This window comes from Myxozyma melibiosi (assembly GCF_037950935.1).
Source record: "Myxozyma melibiosi strain Phaff 52-87 chromosome Unknown BZA70scaffold_7, whole genome shotgun sequence".
Lineage (NCBI taxonomy): Eukaryota > Fungi > Ascomycota > Lipomycetes > Lipomycetales > Lipomycetaceae > Myxozyma > Myxozyma melibiosi.
The window spans coordinates 347510-372420 of NW_027042921.1; the positions used below are offsets into that span (position 1 = coordinate 347510).

Genomic DNA, 24911 nt, shown 5'->3' on the forward strand with positions numbered 1-24911 from the left:
GAGGTCGAATCCGGAGTGCTGCGAAGTCGCGTCCGTCGCGCGTCAGCCGTGCATTACGTCATAGCTCTTAGCGTACAGCGACACCTACTCGACAGCAACACCTCCGCAAGCCTTCTCTATTCGGATAGAGGGGTTGCGACTGATGAGAGGATGAGTAAGTGTTTTATTTTTGATTGTTTGAGGTTCGAGATGATGGTCATGAGTGAGAACAGAGAGCTCGGTGTGTTTACCTCGAATACAGAATTGTCTATAGCAGGCTGATAACCAGATATTATTCATACTTGAACACATCAGCTTTCTACCTTATTTTTACCTCTTGTCGTCTACAGCAAAAGTCCAAATCGAAAGGGTTCCTTGCACAATACAGCAATATTCTCCAATAAATTCTAAACGTTTTGTGAGGAAATTCAAATAGTCATTGTCATCGTTATTAATTAATTACCACCTCCTCCACCACACCCACCACCACCTCCGCATCCGCCCCCTCCTCCACATCCACCACCTCCACCACCTCCTCCGCATCCACCACTCCCACACCCCCCTGAATGATACGACGTACTCGCGCACCCGCCTCCATACGTCCCCAATCCTCCGGCAAAGCCTCCTCCGCCCGCCACAGACCCCATGTAGACTGAAGCCGGCATGAGCATCGCTACCGTATACTCAAACTCGTAGTACGGCGTCCACGCCGTCTTGCCGTACCGCGTGCGCGCGATCTCACCAAAGCTTTCTGACGCTGCCGGCTCAGAAGTATACGCAGGCGGCAGATCCGCATACGACGGCAGCCCCGTCTCTTTCTCCGACAATGTTGGCGTAGGAGTCAGGTCGAGGAAGTACGGGTGCGAGTAATTCGGCTGGGCGCGTGCTTTCGCGGATAGCTTGAATTGTTCGGCGGTAGAGTATGTGTGCGTAAGGCGCTGCACAAGCGTGTCGCCACTCAAAATCCGCTCTTCGCATTTGATGGCGTAGAATTGGTCGATCCTGGCCGCGCGGGAGGATTTGGACGAAAACCGGCTCTTGAGCGACGTTTTGAACTTTTTCTGCTCCGGCAGCGCGTCGAATTCGCGCGTGGCCTGGCAGATTGCACAGGTGCAGCCGTCGTAACCGAAGTCATCTACCTTCTTGTACCTCCTCCACTCGCGCTTTGTCATCTCGTGCGACTTTGACATGGCATCGTCGGCCACGTCGTCGTCGTGGTCCATGATCGAGCCCATGAACGAGAAGCTTGTGGCCGCGTAGGCGGCAGGGTCGAGCAACATTGTGTGCCAGGCAATGTCGGCGTCGATCGGCGGCGCGAGAAACTCATCGGCATTGAAGCAGACGAGAAAGAAGAATTTGAAGAACCGCACGGTTGCCTGCTTGAGCACGTTTTCCCGAAACGGGGAGTGCAGGTACGCGTACTTGACCATCTTGTCTGCGAAATCACACTGTCTCAGCACCGCCAGCTCGAGATCGATACAGAACGGTGTGCAATTTTTGACATAGTACGATAGCACACGAAATTCCTTCGTGCGCGGCCGTTTCTCGGTCACGGCGGAGCTGGAAAGTTTGTTAAACACCTCGCGCACTTTAGACTGCGCTATGTCGAAGTCTTCGCGGTGCGTGATGTGTGCAAAAAGAGCGGTGACTTGGGCGTTTAAGGCGCCGGGGATCGCGTGTGAGTCCTTAGAGGGATACTGCACGCCTATGTAGTCGAGTAAGGCGCCCCTGACAAATCGTTAGCACTTGAAGTAATGATCAGAGCAACATCGGTAGAATGGGAATCATACTTGAGAGGAACGCCTCTTTCTTCAAAAGCCTGACAATCGTCCAACAAAGCAGCGGTAGTCAAAATGTCGCGTGTGAGGCGGTATCTGCACTCTGTACAGGTGGCTTCAAACTCGGATTGCACCCAGCCCGTGCCGGACTTGTTATAAAGCTCGACAGGGTTGAGAGACGAGCATTGCGGGCAGACAACGCATTTTGAATTGCTGTCGTCCTCGAGATCAAATTGTCGCATTGTGTTTACTTCAAAGTATTCGCGTGCAGTCTCGGACGGACTGTATTTCCACGCCCCGTTCGGGTTCGAGGGCTGCTGAATTGCCGATTCCTAAAGGAATTCATGCGTTAGTGATAGTTGTGGATTACAATGAAGACTCACAATATACCAAAGCCTCCCATGGCATCTTCATAGATCGAAACACGCTCATACGATTCGACCGCATCAAGTCCTGCCAGTACACACGTGGATGCAGCATGTGCGAGTGCAGGACCACTAAGACATCGATCGGTGGTAAATTCTCCACCGTGATCTCGTACGCTTCGCCTTCACCGTGCAAGTCAAACGACAGTCCCGTTTTCCCAATCGGCCCTCTGCTCGGCAGGCTTTCGAACCACTTTGTATACCGCTCGACCGCGTAGGTGACATAAACCTGCCACCGTAGGAGTCTGCCATCTTTGCCGCTGCTGCTGGCGTTGCTCGGAAACTCGGCGTCAGTGATGCCAAACATGCCGTCGCGCGCCATAATCTCGACGCGCAAATCGCGAAAGACGCGGAGAAATTTGAGGTGTGTTATTATCGACGAGATGTCAGGGAACAAGCCGACCCTGAGCAATTTCGTGAAGTCGGTGTACTCAAATTTCTTGAGCTGTTGTTTAATCCAGGTCGGCTCTTCGCTCAGCCGATCCCTGTGCAGGGTATGGCGGTATACCTTTGCAAGACGGTCATAGACTTCCGCACGAGTCTCAGCCCTTGGTGGGGTATACCGTGAAGATCTGGTGTATTTGAACGCGCTCTCGAGCGCGACGTCGATGAAATCGTCGGACGTAATTAGCTCCTTATCGGTCAGTGGCATGATTGTAGTTGATAATGAGGGATTGATGGTGGGGGAGAAGTCACTGCTGCTGCTTGTAGTTGACTATGAGACGAGGCGTGGGAACTTGTTTTGAGTGCAGGTCGACGATGATGTAAGTGGGGAAGAGATGAGTCTCCGTCGGCAGGCGAACGGCTGAACGCAGAAACGTTTAATGCTCGTCGCTATGCTTGAATCGAGTAAAGCCGAACCAGGTCTGAGATTCGCGGGCTCGGCATACGCGCCGTTTTCGAGCAGTGTCCCAAAAGCGGTGTTCGCGCTGTAAATCGAGAGAAGCCGTGCCTGGGAACCCGAGGACCCCCGTGACTGGGACCGAGCGCGATGAGCTGCTCCAGGGGCACGTCTGCGTCTTGTCTGCCGCCAACTGCCGAGTCCACGACGAGACGAAGACTGTCGGCCTGTTTCACGTCCTCGTCCTGCTAAGATCAACTCCTCCTGCGCGCTGATGAACAGCCACGAGGTCGAATCCGGGGTGCTGCGAAGTCGCGTCCGTCGCGCGTCAGCCGTGCATTACGTCATAGCTCTTAGCGTACCGCGACACCCCGCGACGAAAGCAAGTCTTGTCTGTATACCGTTTGCGACTGGTAGCTGTTTGATTTGGAATTTGCTCATAAGCGGAAGCAGTATGTTTGATATGCTTGTCTCAGAAGTTTCCAGCGCGGGTGGTTTCAATGAAAGGGTAATTATGCGGGTGTAGGATTACTGCGTTCATCATTCGTAGATATCTAATCGCGCAAACTTTCCATCTGTCTGCCGTTCAACAATTCCAATTGAAGTAAATTTCATGCATGATATCAAACACAAAGATAGCAAAACACATTGTATAATACATTGTAGAGAGGCAGTCAATCACCTCCACCGCCGCATCCACCTCCTCCACAACCCCCTCCACCACATCCGCCACCTCCACAGCCCCCGGAGTGATGGTGGTGTGTATCTGATGCACCTCCACACCCCCCCGGAGTGGTCGTGTGTAGACGAATTGGACGCGCACCCGCCTCCGCACGACTCCCATCCTCCGCTGCCGCCGCCGCCGACTCCTCCTATATACCCAGCGCTATACGAACCCGCGGATAACATCATAACCGCAAGCACAAAGTCGTTGTACGGCGTCCACGCCGTCTTTCCATACCGAGTGCGCGAGATCTTACCAAAACCGTCCGACGCCGCTGGCTCGGAACTGTACGCAGGCGGCAGACCCGCGTACGACGTCAGCACCGTCTCTTTTTCTGACAGTAATGGCGAGGGAGTCAGGTCGAGGAAGCACGGGTGCGAGTAATTTGGCTGGGCTCGTGCTTTCGCGGATAGCTTCAGGTATTCTGCAGGGGAGTATGTATGCCTGAGTCGCTGCACGAGCGTGTCACCGTTCAGGATCCGTTCCTCGCAATTGACAGCGTAAAATTGGTCGATAGTGGCCGCGCGGGCAAACTTTTTTGAGAGCGTATTCGTCAGTGAAATCCTGCCCTTGCTTCGCTCAGCTCGCGCATCATATTCGAGCTTGGCCTGGCATATCGCGCAGGTACAGCCGTCGTACTTGAAATCATCGATCTTAAACCTTTTCCGCTCGCGCATTGTCCGCTCGTGCGATTTTGACAGCGCCTTGTCAGCCACGTCATCGGCGTGGTCCAGAATCGTGCCCAAGAACGCAAAGCTTGTGGCCGCGTAGCCGGCCGGGTCGAGCAGCATCGTGTGCCAGACAATGTCGGCGTCGATCGGCGGCGCGAAAAAGTCCCGCGGCCGAACGCGCGTAAGGAAGAAAAACTTGAGAAACCGCACAATTGCGCGCTGTATCACGTTATTCCGGAACGGCGACTGCAGGTACGCGTACTTGACCATCTTGTCTCTAAAATCACACTGTCTAAGAACCGCCAGCTCGAGATCTATGCAAAACGGTGTGCAGTTTTTGACATAGTATGACAGTACCCGGAATTCCTTCGTGCTTGGCCGTTTCCGAGCGATGGCGGTGTCGGATAGTCTGCTAAACACGTCGCGAACTTTAGTCTGTGCTTGGTCAAAGTCTTCGCGGGGTTTGATGTGCGAGAAGAGGTCCGCGACGTCGGCGCTGATGGCGCCGGGGGTCACGTTGGGGATGACGCCTGCTACATCGGGATACTGTACGCCTATGTAGTCAAGTAAGGTGCCCCTGACATACTGTTAGCACTTGAGTAATGATCAGAGTAGCATTGGTAGATTAAGACATACTTGAGAGGTACACCACTTTCCTCAAACGCCTTACAATCGTCCAGCAAAGCAGCGGTAGTCAACCCGTCGCGTGTGATTCTGTACTTGCAGCCTGAGCAAGTGGCCTCAAACTCGGATTGCACCCAGGCCGTGCCGGATTTGTTATACAGCTCGACAGAATTGACGGACAAGCATTGCGGGCAGACAACGCATTTTGAATTGCTGTCGTCCTCGAGATCGAACTGGCGCAGGGTGTTTGCTTCAAAGTACTCGCGTGAAGTCTCGGACGGATTGTATTTCCATGCCCCGTTTGGGTTCGAAGGCTGCCGGATCACCAACTCCTAAACGATCTCAAGCGTTAGTGATGGTTGTAGATGACAATGAAAACTCACAACATACCAATGCCTCCCACGGCATCTTCATAGATCGAAACACGCTCATACGATTCGACCGCATCAAGTCCTGCCAGTTCACACGTGGATGCAGCATGTGCGAGTGCAGGACCATCAAGACATCGATCGGTGGTAAATTCTCCGCCGTAATCTCGTACGTCTCGCCTTCGCCGTGCATGTCATACGACAGTCCCGTTTTCCCAATTGGCCCTCTGCTCGGAAGGCTTTCAAACCACTTTGTGTACCGCTCAACTGCGTAGGTGACATAGACCTGCCAACGCAAAAATCTGCCATCTTTGTCGCTGCTGCTGGCGTAGCTTGGAAACTCGGCGTCGGTAATGCCAAACATGCCGTCGCGCGCCATGATCTCGGCGCGCAAGTCGCGTAGGACGCGAAGAAGTTTGAGGTGTGCTGTAACTGACGATATGTCGGGGAACAGGCTACCCTTGAGCACCTTTGAGAACTCGTAATCGTTGAATTGCTTGAGTGTCTGTTTGATCCAGGTCTGCTCTTCGTTGTGAAGCTCCTCGTATGGCCTCCTACCATAGAGCTGTGTGAGTCGCTTGCAGACTTCATGTTGAATGTTGGGCATCGCTGCAACGTAGCGTGATGACTGAGTGTATTCAAACGCGCGCTCAAGAGCGGTGTCGACGAAATCGTCGGATATGGCTGGTTTCTCGTTCGTGGATGACATGATCTCGGCGTACTGCTGTAAGATAATGTTGAGAGACACACCTGCTTTTTGGAAATCTACTTGATTATTGTTGTCATAGGAGACCGATATGTGGAGCCTGTCCCGAGCTACAGGATGGTCGTGTAAATTGAGAAGCGCGTAAATGCCCGAGATGAGTCTTCGTCGGCCGGCTAGCGACTGAACGCAGTAACATTCATTTCACGTCGCTATTCTTCATTCGGATAAAGCCAATCCGGACTCGAGGGTCGCGGGCTCGGCATTCGCACCGCTTTCGGCCGGTGCTCGCGATGGCGGAGAAGTGAGATGTTTGTGGGGAGCCAAGTGCCGTGCCTGGGAACCCCGTGACTGGGGCCGAGCGCGATGAGCTTCGGCTGTTCGTCTCCTCCGCGACCGGTCGCCTGCCTGCCGCCCGTTGCCGAGGCGAAGCAAAACAAGAGTCATCGCCTGTTTCGAGTCTTGATGAGCAGCTTATTCTGCGCGCTGATGAAAAGCCACCATCGCATCACTGGATGCTGCGAGGTCGCGTGGGTCGTGGTTCGGCCGTGCATTACGTCATAGTTCTTAGCGTACAGCAATAGCTCGCGACCACAGCAAATTTTGTCGGTAGATGGTTTGGGACTGACGAGAATGCAATTGAGTGTTATTTGCTGTTTGCTTGAGATGTGCGATGCTGGTCATGAGCAGGTGCAGTGTGCTCGGTGTGTTTAACTGGAAAGCGAAAGGTTTCAGCGCGTGCCTTCCCGTCAGCCAAGGACAGCATATGGTCTACACGTTCGAGGCTTGTTCTTTGCTCTTGCTACTGCTCTGCTTATTGTCTGTTCAGTCAGCGAGAATTTCTTTCGGTGTCTTGTTCAGCGTCACTCTTGATTTTAAACCGAGTCCCTCTACTGAGCAACTACGCTACACCAAATCAGTCACGACTCGTCATCTAACACCGAAAAACAGCATCCAGAATACGCCATACGCTTGATAAATTAGCGTCTACAGCTTTTAAGTGCTTTAATTGCCTCTATTATTGATCTAATAGATTATGGATTGATGGAGGGGTCCGACAGGGGTTCTTGGATCATTTAGAGCGAACTCTCTGTGTTGTCTAAAGGCTGATAACCAGGAGAAGTTTGTGCTCGAGCACGCCAGCTCTGCGCCTCTTCCCTCCATCACGACAGATTTTCTATGCAATCACTAAAGGACTTGACCCAAGATCTATTCGACCTCGCAAATATCTCTGTCTGCAACCCGGGCCCGCGTCCGTAGATATTTATTCTTTGTTAAGGTTCCGTACCAGATCGTGCGAGATCTGCGTTGGGAGCGCCCTAACCCGAAGCTTTGTCACAGTCCTCGCGGGGTGGAAATGCGGACAGGGCGGCGATGCAGGATCGATGGCAGCGGTGGAGACGTAGTTTGTGGATGCTGTTCTTTCTGATAGAAGACAAGTGTGCGCAGTATTAGATTTAACCACTGTTTGCGACCATAATTGCCGTTTTATCGCCAAAACACTCAAACCCCGCAGGATCCATTGAAAGGTTTAAGATTTTGGCGGGCGGGCCGGTCTGCACGTGCAAATCAGGCTGGGCTGGCATTGTTCCGAGGCGGCGAATGACTTTGCATTTCTTTCCGTCTTCTTATCCTCTTTTTCATTTGTATCTTTATCTCTGTATATCTTCAACTGTTGCTGTGTCGCTCTTTTGATTCGTACGGCCTGATGTCTTGTTGCGAGGCCGCGTTCTCTTTTCTCTAATCCTTAACAGTCCTCAATAATGACGACTCTTTTCTCATCCATCGCAATCTCACACGATCAGCAATCGTCCACCGCTTCCCCGTTTAGCGCACCAAGCACCTCTTCAGAACACAGCAGCTTGGTTGACACGCTTGCGTCGAAGCTCATACGCGTGGCAAACAAGTTCTATCTCCGCGATAACGCCGCCAGCGCCGAGCAGCAGCAGCAGGCATGGGAAACGCCCTTGCACTCGCGCGACCTCGGGAGCTCGATTGATTCGGACGACAATGGACGGCAGAAACGACTCGAGGTTGCGTATGCGTTGCAGGAGCACGCTACATCTTACGACGAGTGGGCTAGGGCGTCGCAGGAGCTCGATTACTTGCTCGGTTACGATACGTGGAAAATGGACCCGGTCTCGGACGAGTATGATTACAAGCTTCTGATGCAGAAAGTACACGAGCTGCGCACTTTGAGGCAGAAAGGGGATTATCTTAAGCTGTTGTTTTTTCTGAGAACAACCTTGACGAGAAATCCCGCCAATATTGGAAACCCAAAGGTATGTTTGCAAATACTGTGATGGCCGGTAAGCGTACGCTAATTAATCATGTCATAGCTCTATACTCATTCCCACATTGGCACAAAATATCTGATTGACGACTACATAACTGAATGTGAAGAATCCCTCCAAACTGTCCTGAACTGTCCCATCCCTGCCGGCATGCAAGGTGACGACGTCACCTACGTCGACGAGAGCAGAAAGCTCGATGAACTACTACGAACCCGCCACGCGTTTGGTCGCACGGCACTCTTGCTCTCCGGCGGTGGAACTTTGGGAATGTTACACTCTGGGGTTCTGGAAGCCTTGCACAAGTGTGGTCTACTTCCGAAAATTATATCCGGCTCATCCGCGGGGGCTATCGTGGCCGCCGCGCTCTGTACGCGAAGTGATCAGGAACTCCCCGAGCTCCTGTCGAATTTCCAGTACTTCAACCTCGACGTCTTTGAAGAGACCGGCAACGAAGAGTCCGTGTGGACCCGCATTGCGCGGTTTCTGAAGCACGGCGCGTGGACGGATATTTCGTACCTCGTGAGCTCGATGCAGGAAGTTTTGGGCCAGCTGACTTTCCAAGAGGCGTACAATCGTACGAGGAGGGTGTTGAATATTCCTGTTTCGAGCGCTACAGTGTATGAGCCACCGCGACTGCTCAATTACTTGACCGCTCCTAACGTGTTTATCTGGTCTGCTGTGTACGTACTTCTTTACTTTAAGAAAGTATTTTATCAGAGTACTAACTAGACTTGTAGATGTGCATCGTGCTCGGTCCCGTTTGTCTTCCTCTCCCACACGCTCATGGCAAAAGACCCGCGCACCAGCCAACCCGTACCATGGAATCCCACCGCGCAGCGCTGGATCGACGGCTCAGTCGACAACGATCTTCCAATGTCGCGACTTAACGAGATGTTCAACGTCAACCACTTTATCGTCTCCCAAGTCAACCCGCACATCGTCCCTTTCCTAAAGCCATACGATGGCGTCTCGCCTGATTTATCAGCGTCTACCGAAGAAAGCAAGGCGGAGGCCTCTTCGTCATCTGCCAGTCCGCAAAAGTCGACGAGTCAAACGCGGAAAGTGGCGACCGGAATCGTCGGAAATTTCCTGGCAAAGTCGTGCGCGATCAGCGACTCGCTAATCAATCTTGCCGTCACGGAAACAATGCACAGGCTCGAGATGACATCGGAGATTGGCATCCTGCCAAACCTGTGCACGAAGCTGCGCTCGGTGCTTGCGCAGACGTACTCGGGCGACATCACAATCATGCCGCAGATCTATGTCTCGGAGCTCAACCGGATCCTGAAGAACCCGACGCCCGAGTTCTTGCTCGACGCGAAGATTCGCGGACACAAAGCTACCTGGCCGAAGATTTCGATAATCCGGAATCACTGCGCGATCGAGCTCGCGCTGGACTCGGCAATTATCGATCTGCGGTCGCGCACGATTATGAACTCGATGGTCGTCGGCGCCAAGAAGCTTTCGTCGCCCTATCTGCTGGCAGAGAGGCAGCGCAGTAGCAGTTTCTATAAAAACAAGAGCCGGCGGTCGTATGACGCCCATGGGAGAGCAGGCACGCCTGTTTCGGAAGGATTCAGCAAGTCGCTGTCGGAGCCGGCGACTGTTGTCAGAGAAGCATCGACGACGTCTGGGGTAAAAATCGTCTTGGCAGACGAAAGTAGCGGTGCTAAGCAGGCGCCTTCGAGCTCTAGTGAGGCGTCGAGGGTTGAGGCTGATGAGATGACGCTGATTAGCAGGACAGATGATGATGTCAACATCAACCTGGACGACGACGAAGACGAAGATGACGAGGGCGGATACATGATGGGTGTTTATCCAGAGGACACCGATTTTGATATTGGCAGCCCGGTGGAGACAAAGAATCTGACCGACCCATTTCTCGAGGCTCGCTCAGCACCAATGTCACCGTCCGCATCATCTTCATCGTCGTCCTCGTCGTCGACAGTTAACCGCCGGAACCGCCGCTCAGCAAGCTTGCTACAGCAGCCTACGACTTTTGCCATCGGCGTCTCACCCCCGGGAACCCCAAGAGCTCACCGTCGCCGAACGAGCGGCGACGGCTACTTTTACAATTACTTCAACTACTCGACCTCTCGGATCCCGAGCTACGGGTACCAGCAGCAGAACTTCCAGGCGCTTACTCGCCAGATGAGCAAATCCCAGCCGTCGACGCCTAGTTCGCGAAACCTACTCTCGCGGCAGGCAAGCGCGTTGAATATCCACGAGGTGCATGACTCGTCGTCGTCGCGGATTGGAAAGGGCAAGAAACCGCAGACGCAGAATAATACGTCGTCCCGGCGCGTGTCGTTCGACTTGGCGGCCCCGTCATCTGCGGATTTGAGGAACAGGACACAGTCGCTAGGGTCGAGTCCCAAGCTACAGATGGTGTCGTTGTCGGGTCCGTCGTCTGGCATGACGCAGCATCAGCGACAGCTGCAGTCTGCGCTACAGCTGATGCCGCAGTTCCAGGGTCTGCCGCCGAGCGTGGACGCGGATTATGATGGGGATGAGATCGCGACGTTGAGTACGCAAAGCGGGCGGCATAGACAGGTGGAGCACCATATGAGTGCAGCGAATGACTCTGACGATAGCTCGTCGGAGGCGGGGTCGAATCAGCAGCGGTACTGGCCACTGCAGTATGATCAAGTCGCGGCTACGACTGTCAGACCTGGCGCGTCCCAGTCGCAGCGGGGTCAGCGGGTTCGGCGGCCGCCTATAATGCGATCGATGTCTACGCCGTCTGGTCGCAAGTCGTGATGTCTGAGGGTGTGTTTAAGATCGTGTTGCTGTGGAGTTGTAATTGTGTGATTTTGTCATTGTGCTGTGGTCACTGTGTTTTGGGTCATTGGATGGTTGATTATGGATGAGAGTTTGGTGGGCGCATCTTGTATTCTAATCTACCGCTAGCACAGGCGAGAAATAACAAAGATCCTTATCAGCCAAGCTGATCGCGTGTAACTAAACCATTCTATGAGATCATCGCGAGCAGTATGAGGATTTCTAGCACCATGTATTCCGCCACTGAAAACAGAGATGGCGTGTCTCCGCGTGCTGCAGTCGGCGAGTGACGACCGATAACAAACAATGAGGCAGATCGGAGGAGAGAAACCGCAGTTGAACTAAGATCAACGTCGATTCTCTTTCCGGGTCGGCAGTTTTCGGACTTTATCACAACGCGTGTAGTCATCTCAGCCGGATTTTGCGTCACGAGGGTCCCTGCTGACTGTGCCCTGAATAGTCTGCACCACTACAATTAAGGTAGAATATCTATTCTGGAGCAAAGCGCACGCAGAGCAGATTGGCGGGCCTTATCCAGCGCTCGCCGTCAGCCACGGCCGTCAGCCACGACGAGGCGGTGCTTGGAAACTCCCAACATCCAAGACGACTCACCGCGCAGGTCACGTCGCTACGGCTCGCACTCTGCCCCTCGTGAGTCCCGCGGGCTTTATCTCTTCTGCTTCCCATCCCCAGACCGGCCTCTTCCTGGTCTACTGCTGCCTCTCCTTCTTCTTCTTCTTTTGATCTTGCGCCTGCATCTGTCTATTTTGCGCTGTTGGCCGTCATCCTCGCTCCTCCCTCTCTGGTTATCACATTCTCCGCCTCCAAATGGAGCGCGAGCGACGTCATCCGTCTAGCCGGTCATCGGGCCCGCCACCAATGGACACCGCCATAGGCGACTACAGCATCGGCAAGGAGATCGGCAAGGGCTCCTTTGCTATGGTCTTCAAGGGTGTGCACACTGTAAGTACCGCTGCCTGTTCTGCTGCGGATGTGCTCTTCCGCCAGCTGCTCTTCCCGCGCCAAACTACTGACCGCTTCCTTTCTCCCCCAACAGAAGACCGGAACCCCAGTTGCCGTCAAGGCTGTCCTGCGGTCGAAACTCAAGAAGCGACTACTTGAGAACCTTGAGACCGAAATCGAAATCATGAAGACTCTAACCCATCCGCACATCGTCCAGCTCTACGAGATCACACAGTCGTCGACCTATGTCCATCTGATCATGGAGTACTGCGCCCTAGGCGACCTCAACGTCTTCATCCGCAAGCGCGATCGCGTCTCCAACATGCCTCTTATCGCTTCCATCATGAAAAAGTTCCCCAATCCGCCAGACGGGGGTCTCAACGAAGTCCTCGTCCGCCACTTTCTGAAGCAGATGGCCTCCGCCATCGCGTTCATGCGCGAGCGCAACCTCGTCCACCGCGATCTCAAGCCCCAGAACATACTCCTCTGCCCTCCTCCTCGCACCGAGCAGGAAGCGATCGAGAAAAACCACGCCGGCACATGGGGTCTGCCGGTGCTCAAGCTGGCCGACTTTGGCTTTGCGCGCATTCTTCCAAACACCAGTCTCGCCGAAACGCTCTGCGGCTCGCCGCTCTACATGGCGCCCGAGATCCTGCGCTACGAGAAATACGACGCAAAGGCGGATCTGTGGTCTATCGGTGCGATCCTTTATGAGCTCTGCATGGGCAAGGCGCCGTTCAAGGCCGAGAACTACGTCGATCTCGTGCGCAAGATTGAGAAAAACGAGGACCGCATCAACTTTGCCGAGACAGTCCCGGTATCTGAACCACTCAAGCGATTGATTCGCGGACTCTTGCGCAGAAATCCCGTCGAGCGTATGGGATTCAAGGAGTTCTTTGAGGACGACGCCGTGCGTGGCGAGATCCCGCAAGTCCAGGAAGCGCCCAGTTTTGTTGCCGATATGGACGATGAGAAGTACATCACAGAGTATCTCTCCAAGCCTTCGCACAGCAAAGCGTCGTCGTCATCTCCCCGCAAGAGCTCGAAGCAGTCTTCTCCGCCACCTCAGACACCTGCTGTTGCTACTGCTGATACTGCAAACTCTGAGCCAGGTCCGTCGCCGGCTGCTATTCCTTCTAGACCCTCTCAGGTCCCCATACCTCAGCGTCTACCCAGTGGTGGGAAGGTCCACCAAACAGCTACTCCTGTTGCAGCTGCTGCTGCGGCTCCTCCTACGCCTGCTCATAGATCTGCTTCGCCGCCGCGCGCAATCTCGTCGTTTGCCAACCGCAGACCATCGCTTGAACGCATCGAAGAGCCAAAGCAGCCTTTGGATGAAGCCCAGTCGCGGCCGCCACTGAAGTCGACGTCTTCTGCTTCTAGCAGTGCACCACAGACTGTGCCGGGCCTTCAGCAAGAGAGCCGCGCGCGCGAGCATTCTAGTTCGCAGTCCAGCAGCCGTCGCTCTTCCGCGTTTAGTATCCAGACGCCGCCGATCACTTCGGCTTTCAATGGCCCACTGGCTGGCACGCCGTCTATGGGAAAACCCGAGGACGACATTATGTTCGAGCACGAGTACGTGGTAGTCGAGAAGCGCACTGTCGAAGTCAACGCGTTTGCGGACGAGTTGGCGAATAATTCGCCCAAGCAAACCGCGCACCAGCGGCGGTACTCGTCGTCGTCGTCTTCGTTCAGACCGATCTTGTCCCGTGCGAACTCATCTTCAGGAAGAAGCGGATCGTTTGGTAGATACGGAGAGTCTCCTACTTCGACCCTTGGACGTGCGCTTGCGATGGCGAGCGCGCGATTGATCGGTCGTAGCTCAACAAGCAACGCTAGTCGTGGATCTTCGCCGCGCGAGCATCACTATGTGGATGAGCCCGAGATGGCGGTTATCTTGAAGCTGGAAGATGCGGCGGTGAAATCGAATGCGGTGTACGAATTCGCAAACGTCAAGTTCTCGCAACTGATGCCGTCGACGCCTTCGAGCAACGTGATTCTCACGTCCGACCTGACGCCGCAGGCTATCGTCGGTCTTTCGGAAGAGGCGCTGGTGCTGTACGTCAAGAGTTTGTCGTTGCTAGCCGCGGTCATGGATCTCGCGGCGAGCTGGTGGATGTCCAAGGACGCGGCCCGAGTCTCGCCCCGTATCGTGACGGCCGTTGAATGGATCCGCGAGCGGTTCAACGAAGCGCTGAACAAAGCGCAGCTCGTGCGCATGAAACTGGCCAACCCGACCGGGGGCGTAGGCGCTCCGACGCCGGCTGCCACTGCGGAGGACTTCAGCACGGGTGTGACGGCGGAGAAGTTGCTTTACGATCGGGCGGTGGAGATGTCGAAGTCTGCGGCGATGAATGAAATCATGGGCGAAGGTCTTGCCGAGTGCGAGACTATGTATGAGACTTCGATCTTGATGTTGCAGGCGATTCTCGATTCTGATGGGGATGCTGTGATCGAGGAGGACGATGCGCGTTCTGTAGAAACGAGTGAGTTTCCTGTTTTTCTTTGTGTGTATGTGTGCCCTATGCTGACGATCTGTGAAAATCTAGTTATCGCGGGGATCCGAGACCGCTTGGCGACTCTGCGAAAGAAGTTGGAGGCCCAGCAGGCTGGTTCTGTACCTGGATCCACCTCTGCTTCGCGCACGTCCAACGCTGCTAGCTTCCAGCAGCAGTACGTCGTGTAAGTTTCCGGTCAGGTCTCTCTTGATTGCACAAGTCTCTTTTGTGCTCGGTGTTTGGTGCTCAGCGTCGGCGGTTCTCTCTGGATCTAGGACAAGGAACACAAATCAATTTGATCTCTCTCTCTCTCGTGTCTGTCCTATACGGAGTCTACTCCTTTTTTTTTCACGTTTTTTCTTTTTTGATTTATCTGGGAACATGGTCAAGGGTGTCGCGGGATTTTTTTTTTTTTTTCAATTTCGATTCTCTCCAAACACGCATGCGTTCTCTTCTACAATCTACACCTCCAGAAGAAGAAGAAACAAGCATGCGTGTCTCGTCTCGTTTCACATACAACAGTACACATCAACATAACAGTACCTATCTTTTTTCTTATTTATTTACATATATATATATCGGGCAATATGGGCGACGGCGTTTCTCCTCTCTAATTATCTCTCCTCTTTTCCTTTTTTATGTGTTCCATCTCTCTTCTCTCCTTTCTTCTTTTTGTGCTTTTTTTTGTTTTGCTCTGCTCAGTTTAGCACTTTACACACCTCTATTTCCCGTTTGTTTGACGATCGGTAGCGATTTTTTTTGCTTCTGTTTATTTTGTTTTTCCAAACCGATTTCTTTTTTCTTCGGTTATTCTAATTTGTCGGGATGATGATGCTGAGGAGGTGGGTGTGTTTATTTTAGTTTGAGAATATTATAATTTTCTATATTATTATCGTCTCGTTTATAGACGAAAACTGTAGTTGGGATGATTATCGCTGGTATATATTGCTTTGATATCTCCGGAACGGGAAGATAATGACGTCCGCCGCACCGCACTTTTGAACAGAGTTCACAGACAGCTTACTCCTCATCGTTACATCATCATCCACAACTCCTCGTCGACCACCCATCACAACCCACGCGCGTCAGCAAAACCAGACCAGCCCAGCATGTCCTACCAAAAACTGATTCCGTCAGGCTTTGTCCCGCTGAACGACAGCATTGAGCTGAAATCGCTGGAGGCGCTGAACCTGACCGTCGGCCGCAAGGGCACGGACGAGGTCGAGAGCGTGCGGGCGGTGTTTACGGCGCCGGCGGCGACGGCGGGAGCGGTGGCGGTGACGAATATCGAGAGTGACTCGGACTCGCAGCTGTTGTTTTACGTGCAGTTTATGAATGTGTCGAAGGTGCATTCGATTCTGATCCAGAGCGCTGTGGCGAAGGGATCATCAGCTGAGGGAGCTGAAGGAGGAGAGGGTGCGGAAGAAGCAGAGGGGGAGATCAGGCAGCGGCCGACGAAGATCAAGGTGTGGACAAATCTGCCGTCGATTCTCTCGTTTGACGACGTGACCTCCGTGCCGGCTGTGTACGAAGAAGACGAGATCGCCGAGCCAGACGCGGAAGGCTGGAGCAGTGTCAAGCTCCGCTACGTGCGGTTCCAGCGCGTGACCTCGCTCGTCATATATCTCGAGGGCGAGGACGACGACGAACCTACTGGGGTGAATAAGATCTTGCTGGTTGGGGATAAGGGTGAGACGCTGGCGATGGGAAAATTGGAGCAGACGCATGATCATGATTGATAGATCGAGGGGGACGATGATTTGTGGGTTGTATATATGGATTAAGCCAGGGATTGAGAAAGAGGAAGAGGAAGAGTTTTGTGTGTAGATTGATATATTTATTATATATATTCATATATGTACGTGTGCTCTATAACCATGTATGTAAAACAATCATGAACCGGTTACCAATAGAAAATGAAAATGAAAATAAAAAATAACAAAGCAAATCCCGAAAACGCAAACCGATATATAAACCATATACAAATCCAGATCAAATGATGCCGAGTTTGGAATACCAAGAGAAAAAAGAAGATTAAAAATACTGAAAAATACTGAAAGTGAGGAGGAGAGATCTATGCCCATCGCCCGAGAAGAGCCATCAGAGCCGCGCCAGCACACATCATGCCGAACGCGAGCAAGACGGTTTTAAACGGCGCATGCTTCATCTCATGCGAAAACAAAAACTCGTGCGCCATAAGCTCGACAAGGCCGGTGTAGATCAGGATGCCGGACGAGATGCTGTCGAAGATGCCGTTCGAGATCAAGACCTTGCGCGAGCTGTCGCTGTAGGATTCGCGCACGCCGAGGCCGATGGCGATCGCGATCGGGGTCGTGAGGCCAAAGGCGACTGCGAGCGCGATGGGAACCCAGCGCTTGCTTGGGGCCCAGGGTGTAGCGGCAAGTCTGGTTCCGAGACCGAGACCTTCGAAGCCCTGGTGAAAGACGAGGACGATGTAGAGGGTGTTAAACTCCTCACCGGCGATAGCAAGACTGAGGCCGATGAAGACCGAGTGGAAGATGATTCCGCTCTCGAGCACAAAGACGGCGGTCATTTGCGCGGCCATGCTCTCGGAGTGCGCGGGCGCCTGCTTCATCTTTTCGAGATCGATCATGGACGAGTCGAGCTGCGCGTCGGAGGCGTCGTCCGCCAGCCTGAGCGCGTTTGTCTTATCAGGGCCTTGGTTGGAGTCGATGTGGTCGTCGTCGTGGGAGAAGTGCACGGCGTTAGTCTGTGTGTCGTCGTCGGCGAAGCTGTGGCCGCCGTGGGTGTGGGTGTGGGTGTTTGAGCTTGGGTCGTTTGCGACGCCAGAGAGGGATTCAAAGGTGGCGAAGCGGTATGTGACGACCTCGATGAAGAAGAGAAGGAAGATGGTCATCATACAGATGGCGATGGCCCATGGGTAGACGGTCCAAGTTCCGCCCAGGCAGTCGTTTCCGAGGTTCTCGACGGCGGGCGATAGTAGCTGCGGCGGTGTTAGATCAGATAGGAGAGAACATAGAGAGAGAATGCGACAGATATGAGGCAGACATACGTGAATGAAGGAAGTAGCGATGATAACCCCCGAGCCAAAAAACTTTGCAGTGAAGTAGCAAATTTCTGGCACGTTTATCCGTGACTGCTTGGAGAGAACGGGGAATAGGGCGCCTGGCGAGGAGATCAGAAGTTAGAGATGACTGAGACGGATACAGGCAAGGAAACAGCAAGATAGTCGAGGGAACGATACCTAAGCTCGAGGAGAACATGATGACGAAGATGGCGGAGACTCGGACGCCCATCCTTCCATCGTAGCCGTTTTCAGAGGGACACGCTGATGTAGTAGAGCTGTCCTCGTCCTTGCGAACGAGGGCGTTGAGCAGATGCGGAGCCAGGTCGGAGAAAGATTGCAGGACCGACATTTTTCAACTCAGTCAGGGCTATTAACTTGAATAAGACCTGTACTGAAGAATATCAGACTCCGGACAGCTTCGCGCTCTTATCTGGATTTATCTCGACGAGGTTTTTCTCAGAGCCAGGGCCGAGGGGACCTTGGAGGTTGTTCAGATTCGGCTGAGTTTAATTTTGGGTGTGAGCCGCATAACCACTGCGGTTGCTGCTGCTCGTCGCAAGCCTCGCGACTATCTCCGGTTGCGTAGTTGCAGCGTTGCAGCAGTGGTGAATTGAGTGAGTTGAGGAGTAGTGCATTATATTGTAGTTAAGCAGTGAATTGCAAGAAGGTGAAGTGAATTGTAGTATGTTGTAGCATATGGCTTGTACAGAAACCACAACTTCCAACACCAAGAGCATCACCACCACCGTCGAGGTCGAGGTCAGGTCAATGCCTCCTTTGTTCCCGGAATTACTTCTTCCGAAACTCCTCATTCAGGCACTCGCCCAGCAGCCGAATAACTCCAAAGGTCCTCTCCTCGCCCGTCTCTGAATCCGCGCTCTTCTGATTGGGCGCCACTTGCGGCTTACCCAGTTTTGCCTATTTCGCGCCGCTGAAGTCTGTTGCTCGCTTGCTTTTAATGTTCTTAGCAGGTCTTAGTGCTTAGCAGGTGCTTGTCGTGATAAGAGATCTGCTGGATATCACGATATCACGTAGATATGTAGCATTCTTTCGCGGTTTTGTTGTTTCAATCGCGTAGCTGCTCAATCATGTTTCTGCTATCGGTCTTCCTCTGGCTATTGCGACGCGTGTATGTAGAATACTAGAATACTCCAACGCTACTCCGACGCCATTACGCAACTTCAAACGTAACACCTTTCAGGTTAAACAGACAATAATCAGCAAGCACTAATAAAATATCAGAGCAATTACACACCAACCCAGAGCATACCAGAATGCCCCGCTGTTGGTGATAGTGACGCTGCTGCTGCTGCTGCTGCATACCCCTCCCCCTCATCTAACCAGGAAGGTGTCCAGTCCATCTGCACCTCGTCCAGAACAACTTCCCATTCTGAGCACAGCACATCCTTATCTCGGTCGTATACGCAACTGATCCCGCCAAGGTGTCGTGTTCTAGATCGATCAGATCGCAATAGTGTCATCTGAATCTGCTCATGCTCTCTACAGCCAACTCTAGACGGCAGACTACATTCTGAATAGACATCGAGAGGACCGCTACCTTCCGACAAGACTTCAGAGGAGATGATCGTAGATCTGATCATGCTTGCACAATGATGCATTCATTCTCGACTCTTCATTTCTCTCTGCCTGTCTGTCAATGCCTCTACCGCCAAGGTGCATATCGCCAACATCCTGCCACCTCGCTGTCTCAATCCAGCACTATCATAATTGGGAATATTCATTATGTACTAACAACAGTCTGTCCTCGTTCTATATTACAAATAAACTGTCTTCCTAACTTCTGCAAAAGTAAATTCAAATTCATATTCCCTGCCCCGCCCCATCCAAACACATATCCAGCTCTTAGAACAGATGCTTGGGAAGCTTGCTCTTGGCGGCAATTCTGCGCTGGTACCGTTTCTGTTTTTGTAATTCGTGTTAGTATTGCTTCTGTTGCCAGCTTCAAAGTGACGTGATGTATGAAGAAAAGGTGAGTACGTACGCCCTTGACCTTCGCAACAATCTCGTCCATCTGTCTGATTGCTTCCGCACGCTTGGCCGCCCTATAACAAGAAAGAAGCAGTTAGCACACAATCATCTCCCCACAGTAAAGCAAACGAAAACCTCGCTGCTGCGCTGCTATCATTAAAGACCACATACCGTTCCTCCTTGGTGTTGTCGTATTTGTGTCCCTTCGGATTCTTACTACGCTTCATCTTCTTCTTCTGAGCCTGCTTATGAAGCCCAAACTTCTTCGTCATAAACGGCAACAACTTGCGCACCCCGTACTCCTCCGCAAGCTTATACAGCACGCTCTGCTGCCGCAGCGAATACACCGGCTCCCGGTACTTCTTCGTCGCCGGGTTGAACGCCGGCAAGAACGGATTCCGCGTCGGATCGTCAATCGGAACCGGCTTCTCCGCGTACTTCTGTATTGTCCGCGGCGGGTAGCGCAGGAAGAATTTGCTGAGCTGCGCAGGCATACGCTCGAAAACTGCCTTTGCGGCAGGGCTCATCGACGGAAGCTTCATCGTTGTCTGTTATTTTTCTTTCTATCCGGCGTAGTCAATCCCCGATTCTTTCAAACGCAAAAATAAAAAAAGAGAGTTAGCAGAAAACAGGAGGACCGTGAATCTGTTTTGTGCTTTGCCAGTCGATGCTCTCGAATTGAATTGATAGAACCGTCGGGATTGCTTCCCTTCACTCGAGCTCCGGTTTGCCAAAATTTGCGACCTCCAAAATGCCAGTTACCCGGCTTAATGTTATAAGATATTAGTAATCAATACAATTATTTACAAGTCTCCTTGAGTAACTACCAGTGCTTTGAACTAAATCGAACTTGAAACTACAGGTAATAGAATATAGCAAAAAGAGTGGGCGAGCGTGCGACTATAGTGCGTATCTCACAATATCCACTGTCCAACTGCCAGTCACCTACACAGAGCAGGAACACGAATGGCCGAGCGTACGAGTCCTACGCCGGATCAACACGACGACGGCGGCGGCACTGCAGCTGCAATCAGCGGCGGAGACGGGTCGACGTCCAAACGTGTCCGTATAAATGATGAGGTTACGGAACATGAGTATCTGGATAATGGTAGCTTGAAGCGGAGGAAGGTTGATACCGGGGAAAAGAACGGTGCGAGCGACGATGACGATGAGGAAGATGATGAGGACGACGACGAAGAGGTTGTTGTGCCTGACAAAGTCACAGCCGAAACGGCTGGCGATTTATATTTAGAGACCGTAAGTTGTTGGATCTGTTTGAGAATGACAAGGACGCAAAGTGCTGGTGCTAACATTCGTCTTTTAAAAGATTGATCGCAAACGACTTGATTTCGATTTCGAGAAACTGTGTTCCGTGTCGCTTTCAAACGTCAATATTTACGCGTGTCTAGTATGTGGAAAGTATTTCCAAGGTATGTTGTCTTTCCTTCAGATTCTTGTTGATTGCACTCACTAACTCTCACCGACAGGACGAGGAAAATCATCCTACGCCTACTTCCACAGCGTCGACGAAGACCACCACGTCTTCATCAACCTGCAAACCCTCAAAGTCTACATCCTGCCCGAATCCTACGAAGCAAAGTCCGCGACTCTCGATGACATCAAGTACGTCGTCAACCCGACGTTCACCAAATCCGACATTGCAAAGATCGACAAAGTCCCGGTCGAGGCGCACGACTTGAACTTCAAGCCCTACAGACCGGGATTCGTGGGGATGAATAATATCAAACAGAATGATTATCTCAACGTCGTCATCCAGAGCTTAGCGCACGTCGGCCCGTTTCGCAATTTTTTCATGCTCGAGAATTTCGAAGGCAAGCCGGAGCTGGTGCAGCGGGTTAGTATCCTGATCCGCAAGCTGTGGAATCCACATGCGTTCAAGGGACATGTGTCTCCTCACGAACTGCTGCAGCACGTCAGCGCAATCTCAAAGAAGCGATTCAGAATCACAGAGCAAGCGGACCCCTTCGACTTCCTCAGCTGGTTCCTCAACAACCTCCACCTCGCTCTAGGCGGGTCCAAGACCAGATACCATTCCAGCTTCATCCAAAAGATCTTTCAGGGAAAAGTCCGCATCGAGTCGCAGCGAATAACAGTCCACGCCGACGCGGGCGACCGGCTGCGGTTCGAGGCCGATGCGCAGATCCAGGCGAACGAGATGCCGTTCATGTTTCTCTCGCTCGATCTCCCGCCGGCGCCGTTGTTCCAGGATGACGCGGATAAGAACATCATTCCGCAGATTCCGCTGCAGTCTATCCTGAGTAAATACGACGGAGTCACGACTCACGAACTTGCCGGACATCGGAAGCGGTATAAGATTACCGAGGCACCGCCGTTTGTGATGTTTCATATCAAGCGCATTATCAAGAATAACCTCATCGAGGAGGTTAACCACACCGTCGTCACTTTCAATTCCTTCGCCTTGGATATGGGACCCTGTAAGTTCTCTATCTCATCATATCTCACTCCACAGTTCTGGTACTAACCCATCCTACCTTATCTGCAGACATCGAAGGCGCAACCGAACCAATCCTCTACGACCTAGTCGCAAACGTGACGCACGAGTCAGTGGAAGACAAGCACGTGTACAGCGTACAGGTGAAGGACAAGAGCCGTGACGAGTGGCTTCGGATTCAGGATCTGTACGTCGAAAGTATCCGTCGCGAAATTCTGTTTCTGAGCGAGAGCTATATACAGGTATGATATACATCTTTTATTGTGTTTTTGTTCAAGTAGCGGCGGGCTAATGTTTTTTTTGTGTTTTAGATTTGGGAACGGCGGCGGTGAGTACGTTCTCACGAGGCGAGTAGACGAATTGTAAGATACACTGTTACCACAGCATGTTATACCAACGACAGAAAAGCAGATAGAAGTTTCAAATATATATATTCATATGCTATATTACTACCCAGACCCTATCTATTATCTATTGTAAGCACAAGTACAACACCTCAAATCATAAGTCTTCATATAATGACTCCATAACCAGCATTAAATTAAAAAAAAAGTAGGCATCTAACTCGACGCCGTCTCAGTCTTTGCGTCGTCAGCGTCGTCGCCGCTGTGACTGAACTTGGCCCGCAAAAACGCGCCATACTTGTAGAAACAGAACGGGATGAGGACCATCGCAAGACTGATGAACGCCAGCAGCCAACTGGCCCACTGCAGTCCGAGGCGGTGGTACATCTGCGTGGTGAAGAGCGGGAACGCGGCTCCGCCCGCGGAGCGCGTGAATACTTTTGCCGCGAGCGCGGAGGCAGCGCAGGACTCGTACGAGTCGATGATGTAGTTGTTGACCGAGAAGTAGATGAGCACCATGCCGTAGCCAAACGCGAGACCGGCGGAGGAAGGGCCGACCCAGATGATGTGCTTGTAGGAGGTTGCGCCGAGGATGAAGAGCGCGATGGGGACGAAGGGAGCGCCGATCATGGCGCCCACGAGGCGGTCTTCTGGGGTCGGCGGGCGCTTTGCAATGGTCTTTGTGTAGACCTTTTCGAGCACGGGGGTTGTGACGAGCGCAAACATCGCGCCGATCAGGATGGGGATGAACATCAGTCCGATGATGCCGTCGTTGTAATTATGCAGTTCCTGGAAGATGACGGGGTACGCAAAGAAGAAAGCGTAGAGAAGCGAGTAAATCAAGACGACGTACAAGTTCATCAGGTCCAAGATAGGCTCGGTCAGGATGAGATTGACAGGCTTGATCAACACAGTCCTAACGGTCTCCGAAAACGGGGCCTTGAGTCTCTCCTGCTCTGTCATGATGTTTGGATTTCCAGTCTCCTTTCTCAACTTCTTTGCCCGCGCCTTCAGGATCGCAGGTGCGTATGTCTCAGGGATAGCAAGAGCCATGAGCATCGTCACGCCAGCGAACGCCATGTTCACCCAGAAAATCAAGTCAAGTCTGCCAGAGCCGATATTGATCCATCCACACACCAACGGTCCAAACACGGGACCGCAGTACGGAGCAGCCGCGAAATATGCAATCGCGTTACCGCGATGCTCCATCGGCCAGATATCGGCGATCGTTCCACCAGCGAGCACAAGTCCGGAGCTGGAGAAAACACCGCAGAGGAAGCGAGCGGCGAGAAGACCGCCGATGTTGGGCGAGAGCGCGCAGGGGATGTTCAGGAGGGTGTAGAGAAGTAGGGAGATCAGGTAAACTGGACGGCGGCCGATCTGCTCAGAGAGCGGAGACCAGAGCAGGGGACCGACGGCAAAGCCGACGACCATGATTGAGCAAGTGAGAATGGCGACTTCTTGGGAAACGTTGTATTTGTCTTCAATCAGGCCAAGGCCTCCGGTCACGCACGAGGAACCAAAGGCAATGGCAATGACGAGAATGGAGATGTCAAGTGTGGCAACCCATTTGTGGAAATTTGACCAGTTCTGTAATGGAAGTTAGCAAACTGTGTCTTCAGCATAGATGATGAGATGGACATACCTTTGGATTTTCTTTATCGCCTATCAGGAAAGTGACGTACTCAATACCCTCGTCGCCCTTCTCGTTGGCTTCAAGGATCGGGGACGCACGACGGCCTCTGTATGATTGAAGAGTGGTCTGCGGGACCAATCCGGTAGCAGTCTCGGTGTTGTATTCGTCAGGGAACTCGGCACGATCAGCCAGTTCGGTAGCGAAAGGAAAATTGATGTCGGTGGTGGGAGCACGAGACAATGCGCTGCCGATGGTCTGGATGGTCTCGGTGCGGTAAATGCGGTTGTTCGAGATAGTGTTCTCTAGAGTGGCAGCCGGCACGAGCCCAGTGGCGGTCTCGGTCTGGTATTCCTGAGGGAACTCTGCGCGGTTGACATCTTCGGTGTCGAAGGGGAATGTGGTGTCTGGCTTCTTCTCTGTCTGCGCTGCTGCAAAGTCGTGCGCAATAACAGGATGTGAATCCTCGGTGCCTTTGGTCTGCGAGTGGTGGTATCCAGCGTAGGTGGAGGAGCCAGACGAGGTTTTATCGTCTTGATCTGCCATTGTGTGGGTTTTGTGAAGCTTGATCTGCTTGTGGATGTGTGCAGAAGCAGTATATGCTCAGTATATGCTGAGTATGCAAGGTATGCTGTATTCAAAGAAAGAAAAAGGATCCATTGTGACGGCAGCCAAGAGAGATATATATATTTTCCAGACTCGGACCTGCTCACGGTGTAGCCCAGCAGCGGCGAGCACCGGGCGGAGACTTTCTCGGAGGCGAGGCTTCAGATA

At 52.6% G+C, this 24911-nt stretch overlaps 10 protein-coding genes across 10 annotated transcripts; 5 read left to right on the forward strand and 5 right to left on the reverse strand.

Moving 5' to 3' along the window:
- Nucleotides 1-347: 347 nt before the first annotated feature.
- On the reverse strand, nucleotides 348-3267 carry BZA70DRAFT_181780 (uncharacterized protein). The gene is made up of 3 exons (XM_064909955.1): nucleotides 2148-3267; nucleotides 1770-2089; nucleotides 348-1707 (listed from the first exon to the last, which is right to left on the reverse strand). The coding sequence occupies exons 1-3, from the start codon at nucleotides 2832-2834 to the stop codon at nucleotides 435-437; spliced, it is 2280 nt and encodes a 759-aa protein (XP_064767760.1). The 5' UTR covers nucleotides 2835-3267; the 3' UTR covers nucleotides 348-434.
- Nucleotides 3268-4175: 908 nt separating this feature from the next.
- Nucleotides 4176-6225, reverse strand: BZA70DRAFT_182342 (uncharacterized protein). Its single transcript, XM_064909956.1, has 4 exons — nucleotides 5433-6225; nucleotides 5055-5374; nucleotides 4387-4995; nucleotides 4176-4280 (listed from the first exon to the last, which is right to left on the reverse strand). The coding sequence occupies exons 1-4, from the start codon at nucleotides 6117-6119 to the stop codon at nucleotides 4220-4222; spliced, it is 1677 nt and encodes a 558-aa protein (XP_064767761.1). The 5' UTR covers nucleotides 6120-6225; the 3' UTR covers nucleotides 4176-4219.
- Nucleotides 6226-7876: 1651 nt separating this feature from the next.
- Nucleotides 7877-11167, forward strand: BZA70DRAFT_290049 (acyl transferase/acyl hydrolase/lysophospholipase; the record flags this gene model as incomplete). Its single annotated transcript, XM_064914171.1, has 3 exons — nucleotides 7877-8395; nucleotides 8453-9087; nucleotides 9145-11167. 3 exons carry the CDS (start codon nucleotides 7877-7879, stop codon nucleotides 11165-11167), a joined length of 3177 nt encoding a protein of 1058 aa, XP_064767762.1.
- A 642-nt stretch (nucleotides 11168-11809) lies between these two features.
- On the forward strand, nucleotides 11810-14964 carry BZA70DRAFT_181633 (kinase-like domain-containing protein). Its single transcript, XM_064909950.1, has 3 exons — nucleotides 11810-12151; nucleotides 12246-14637; nucleotides 14701-14964. The coding sequence occupies exons 1-3, from the start codon at nucleotides 12017-12019 to the stop codon at nucleotides 14835-14837; spliced, it is 2664 nt and encodes an 887-aa protein (XP_064767763.1). The 5' UTR covers nucleotides 11810-12016; the 3' UTR covers nucleotides 14838-14964.
- BZA70DRAFT_181634 (uncharacterized protein) lies at nucleotides 14965-15554 on the forward strand. The gene has a single exon (XM_064909951.1). It carries the CDS (start codon nucleotides 15092-15094, stop codon nucleotides 15476-15478), a length of 387 nt encoding a protein of 128 aa, XP_064767764.1. The 5' UTR covers nucleotides 14965-15091; the 3' UTR covers nucleotides 15479-15554.
- BZA70DRAFT_279878 (PITH domain-containing protein) lies at nucleotides 15515-16484 on the forward strand. Its single transcript, XM_064912859.1, has one exon. The coding sequence runs from the start codon at nucleotides 15759-15761 to the stop codon at nucleotides 16386-16388; it is 630 nt and encodes a 209-aa protein (XP_064767765.1). The 5' UTR covers nucleotides 15515-15758; the 3' UTR covers nucleotides 16389-16484.
- Nucleotides 16485-18103, reverse strand: BZA70DRAFT_279880 (Zinc/iron permease). The gene is made up of 3 exons (XM_064912860.1): nucleotides 17876-18103; nucleotides 17684-17796; nucleotides 16485-17614 (listed from the first exon to the last, which is right to left on the reverse strand). The coding sequence occupies exons 1-3, from the start codon at nucleotides 18045-18047 to the stop codon at nucleotides 16724-16726; spliced, it is 1176 nt and encodes a 391-aa protein (XP_064767766.1). The 5' UTR covers nucleotides 18048-18103; the 3' UTR covers nucleotides 16485-16723.
- A 1342-nt stretch (nucleotides 18104-19445) lies between these two features.
- On the reverse strand, nucleotides 19446-20498 carry BZA70DRAFT_258176 (mitochondrial ribosomal protein of the large subunit). The gene is made up of 3 exons (XM_064910838.1): nucleotides 19859-20498; nucleotides 19701-19761; nucleotides 19446-19618 (listed from the first exon to the last, which is right to left on the reverse strand). Exons 1-3 carry the CDS (start codon nucleotides 20227-20229, stop codon nucleotides 19562-19564), a joined length of 489 nt encoding a protein of 162 aa, XP_064767767.1. The 5' UTR covers nucleotides 20230-20498; the 3' UTR covers nucleotides 19446-19561.
- On the forward strand, nucleotides 20499-22604 carry BZA70DRAFT_279888 (uncharacterized protein). The gene is made up of 5 exons (XM_064912861.1): nucleotides 20499-20944; nucleotides 21015-21117; nucleotides 21175-22143; nucleotides 22212-22402; nucleotides 22472-22604. The coding sequence occupies exons 1-5, from the start codon at nucleotides 20654-20656 to the stop codon at nucleotides 22490-22492; spliced, it is 1575 nt and encodes a 524-aa protein (XP_064767768.1). The 5' UTR covers nucleotides 20499-20653; the 3' UTR covers nucleotides 22493-22604.
- BZA70DRAFT_279890 (synaptic vesicle transporter) lies at nucleotides 22575-24901 on the reverse strand. The gene is made up of 2 exons (XM_064912862.1): nucleotides 24150-24901; nucleotides 22575-24094 (listed from the first exon to the last, which is right to left on the reverse strand). The coding sequence occupies exons 1-2, from the start codon at nucleotides 24681-24683 to the stop codon at nucleotides 22721-22723; spliced, it is 1908 nt and encodes a 635-aa protein (XP_064767769.1). The 5' UTR covers nucleotides 24684-24901; the 3' UTR covers nucleotides 22575-22720.
- Between the last annotated feature and the right edge of the window lie 10 nt (nucleotides 24902-24911).

Bases quoted from the DNA above. Each gene is read 5' to 3' on its own strand.
- BZA70DRAFT_181780 (XM_064909955.1), bottom strand. From the start codon at position 2,834: ATGCCACTGACCGATAAGGAGCTAATTACGTCCGACGATTTCATCGAC. The intron at 2,090-2,147 runs GTATATTGTGAG...GAATTCCTTTAG, and splicing joins AGATGCCATGGGAGGCTTTG to GAATCGGCAATTCAGCAGCC. The intron at 1,708-1,769 runs GTATGATTCCCA...ACGATTTGTCAG, and splicing joins GAAAGAGGCGTTCCTCTCAA to GGGCGCCTTACTCGACTACA.
- BZA70DRAFT_182342 (XM_064909956.1), bottom strand. From the start codon at position 6,119: ATGTCATCCACGAACGAGAAACCAGCCATATCCGACGATTTCGTCGAC. The intron at 4,996-5,054 runs GTATGTCTTAAT...ACAGTATGTCAG, and splicing joins GAAAGTGGTGTACCTCTCAA to GGGCACCTTACTTGACTACA. The intron at 4,281-4,386 runs GTACGACGGCTG...CTCTCAAAAAAG, and splicing joins TTTAAGATCGATGATTTCAA to TTTGCCCGCGCGGCCACTAT.
- BZA70DRAFT_181633 (XM_064909950.1), top strand. From the start codon at position 12,017: ATGGAGCGCGAGCGACGTCATCCGTCTAGCCGGTCATCGGGCCCGCCA. The intron at 12,152-12,245 runs GTAAGTACCGCT...CTCCCCCAACAG, and splicing joins TCTTCAAGGGTGTGCACACT to AAGACCGGAACCCCAGTTGC. The intron at 14,638-14,700 runs GTGAGTTTCCTG...GTGAAAATCTAG, and splicing joins TGCGCGTTCTGTAGAAACGA to TTATCGCGGGGATCCGAGAC.
- BZA70DRAFT_181634 (XM_064909951.1), top strand. From the start codon at position 15,092: ATGCGTTCTCTTCTACAATCTACACCTCCAGAAGAAGAAGAAACAAGC.
- BZA70DRAFT_279878 (XM_064912859.1), top strand. From the start codon at position 15,759: ATGTCCTACCAAAAACTGATTCCGTCAGGCTTTGTCCCGCTGAACGAC.
- BZA70DRAFT_279880 (XM_064912860.1), bottom strand. From the start codon at position 18,047: ATGTCGGTCCTGCAATCTTTCTCCGACCTGGCTCCGCATCTGCTCAAC. The intron at 17,797-17,875 runs GTATCGTTCCCT...TCTCCTCGCCAG, and splicing joins CATGTTCTCCTCGAGCTTAG to GCGCCCTATTCCCCGTTCTC. The intron at 17,615-17,683 runs GTATGTCTGCCT...ACACCGCCGCAG, and splicing joins TCGCTACTTCCTTCATTCAC to CTACTATCGCCCGCCGTCGA.
- BZA70DRAFT_258176 (XM_064910838.1), bottom strand. From the start codon at position 20,229: ATGAAGCTTCCGTCGATGAGCCCTGCCGCAAAGGCAGTTTTCGAGCGT. The intron at 19,762-19,858 runs GTATGTGGTCTT...TTCTTGTTATAG, and splicing joins GACAACACCAAGGAGGAACG to GGCGGCCAAGCGTGCGGAAG. The intron at 19,619-19,700 runs GTACGTACTCAC...TTACAAAAACAG, and splicing joins TTGTTGCGAAGGTCAAGGGC to AAACGGTACCAGCGCAGAAT.
- BZA70DRAFT_279888 (XM_064912861.1), top strand. From the start codon at position 20,654: ATGGCCGAGCGTACGAGTCCTACGCCGGATCAACACGACGACGGCGGC. The intron at 21,118-21,174 runs GTATGTTGTCTT...TCTCACCGACAG, and splicing joins ATGTGGAAAGTATTTCCAAG to GACGAGGAAAATCATCCTAC. The intron at 22,403-22,471 runs GTATGATATACA...TTTGTGTTTTAG, and splicing joins TGAGCGAGAGCTATATACAG to ATTTGGGAACGGCGGCGGTG.
- BZA70DRAFT_279890 (XM_064912862.1), bottom strand. From the start codon at position 24,683: ATGGCAGATCAAGACGATAAAACCTCGTCTGGCTCCTCCACCTACGCT. The intron at 24,095-24,149 runs GTATGTCCATCT...CTTCCATTACAG, and splicing joins GCGATAAAGAAAATCCAAAG to AACTGGTCAAATTTCCACAA.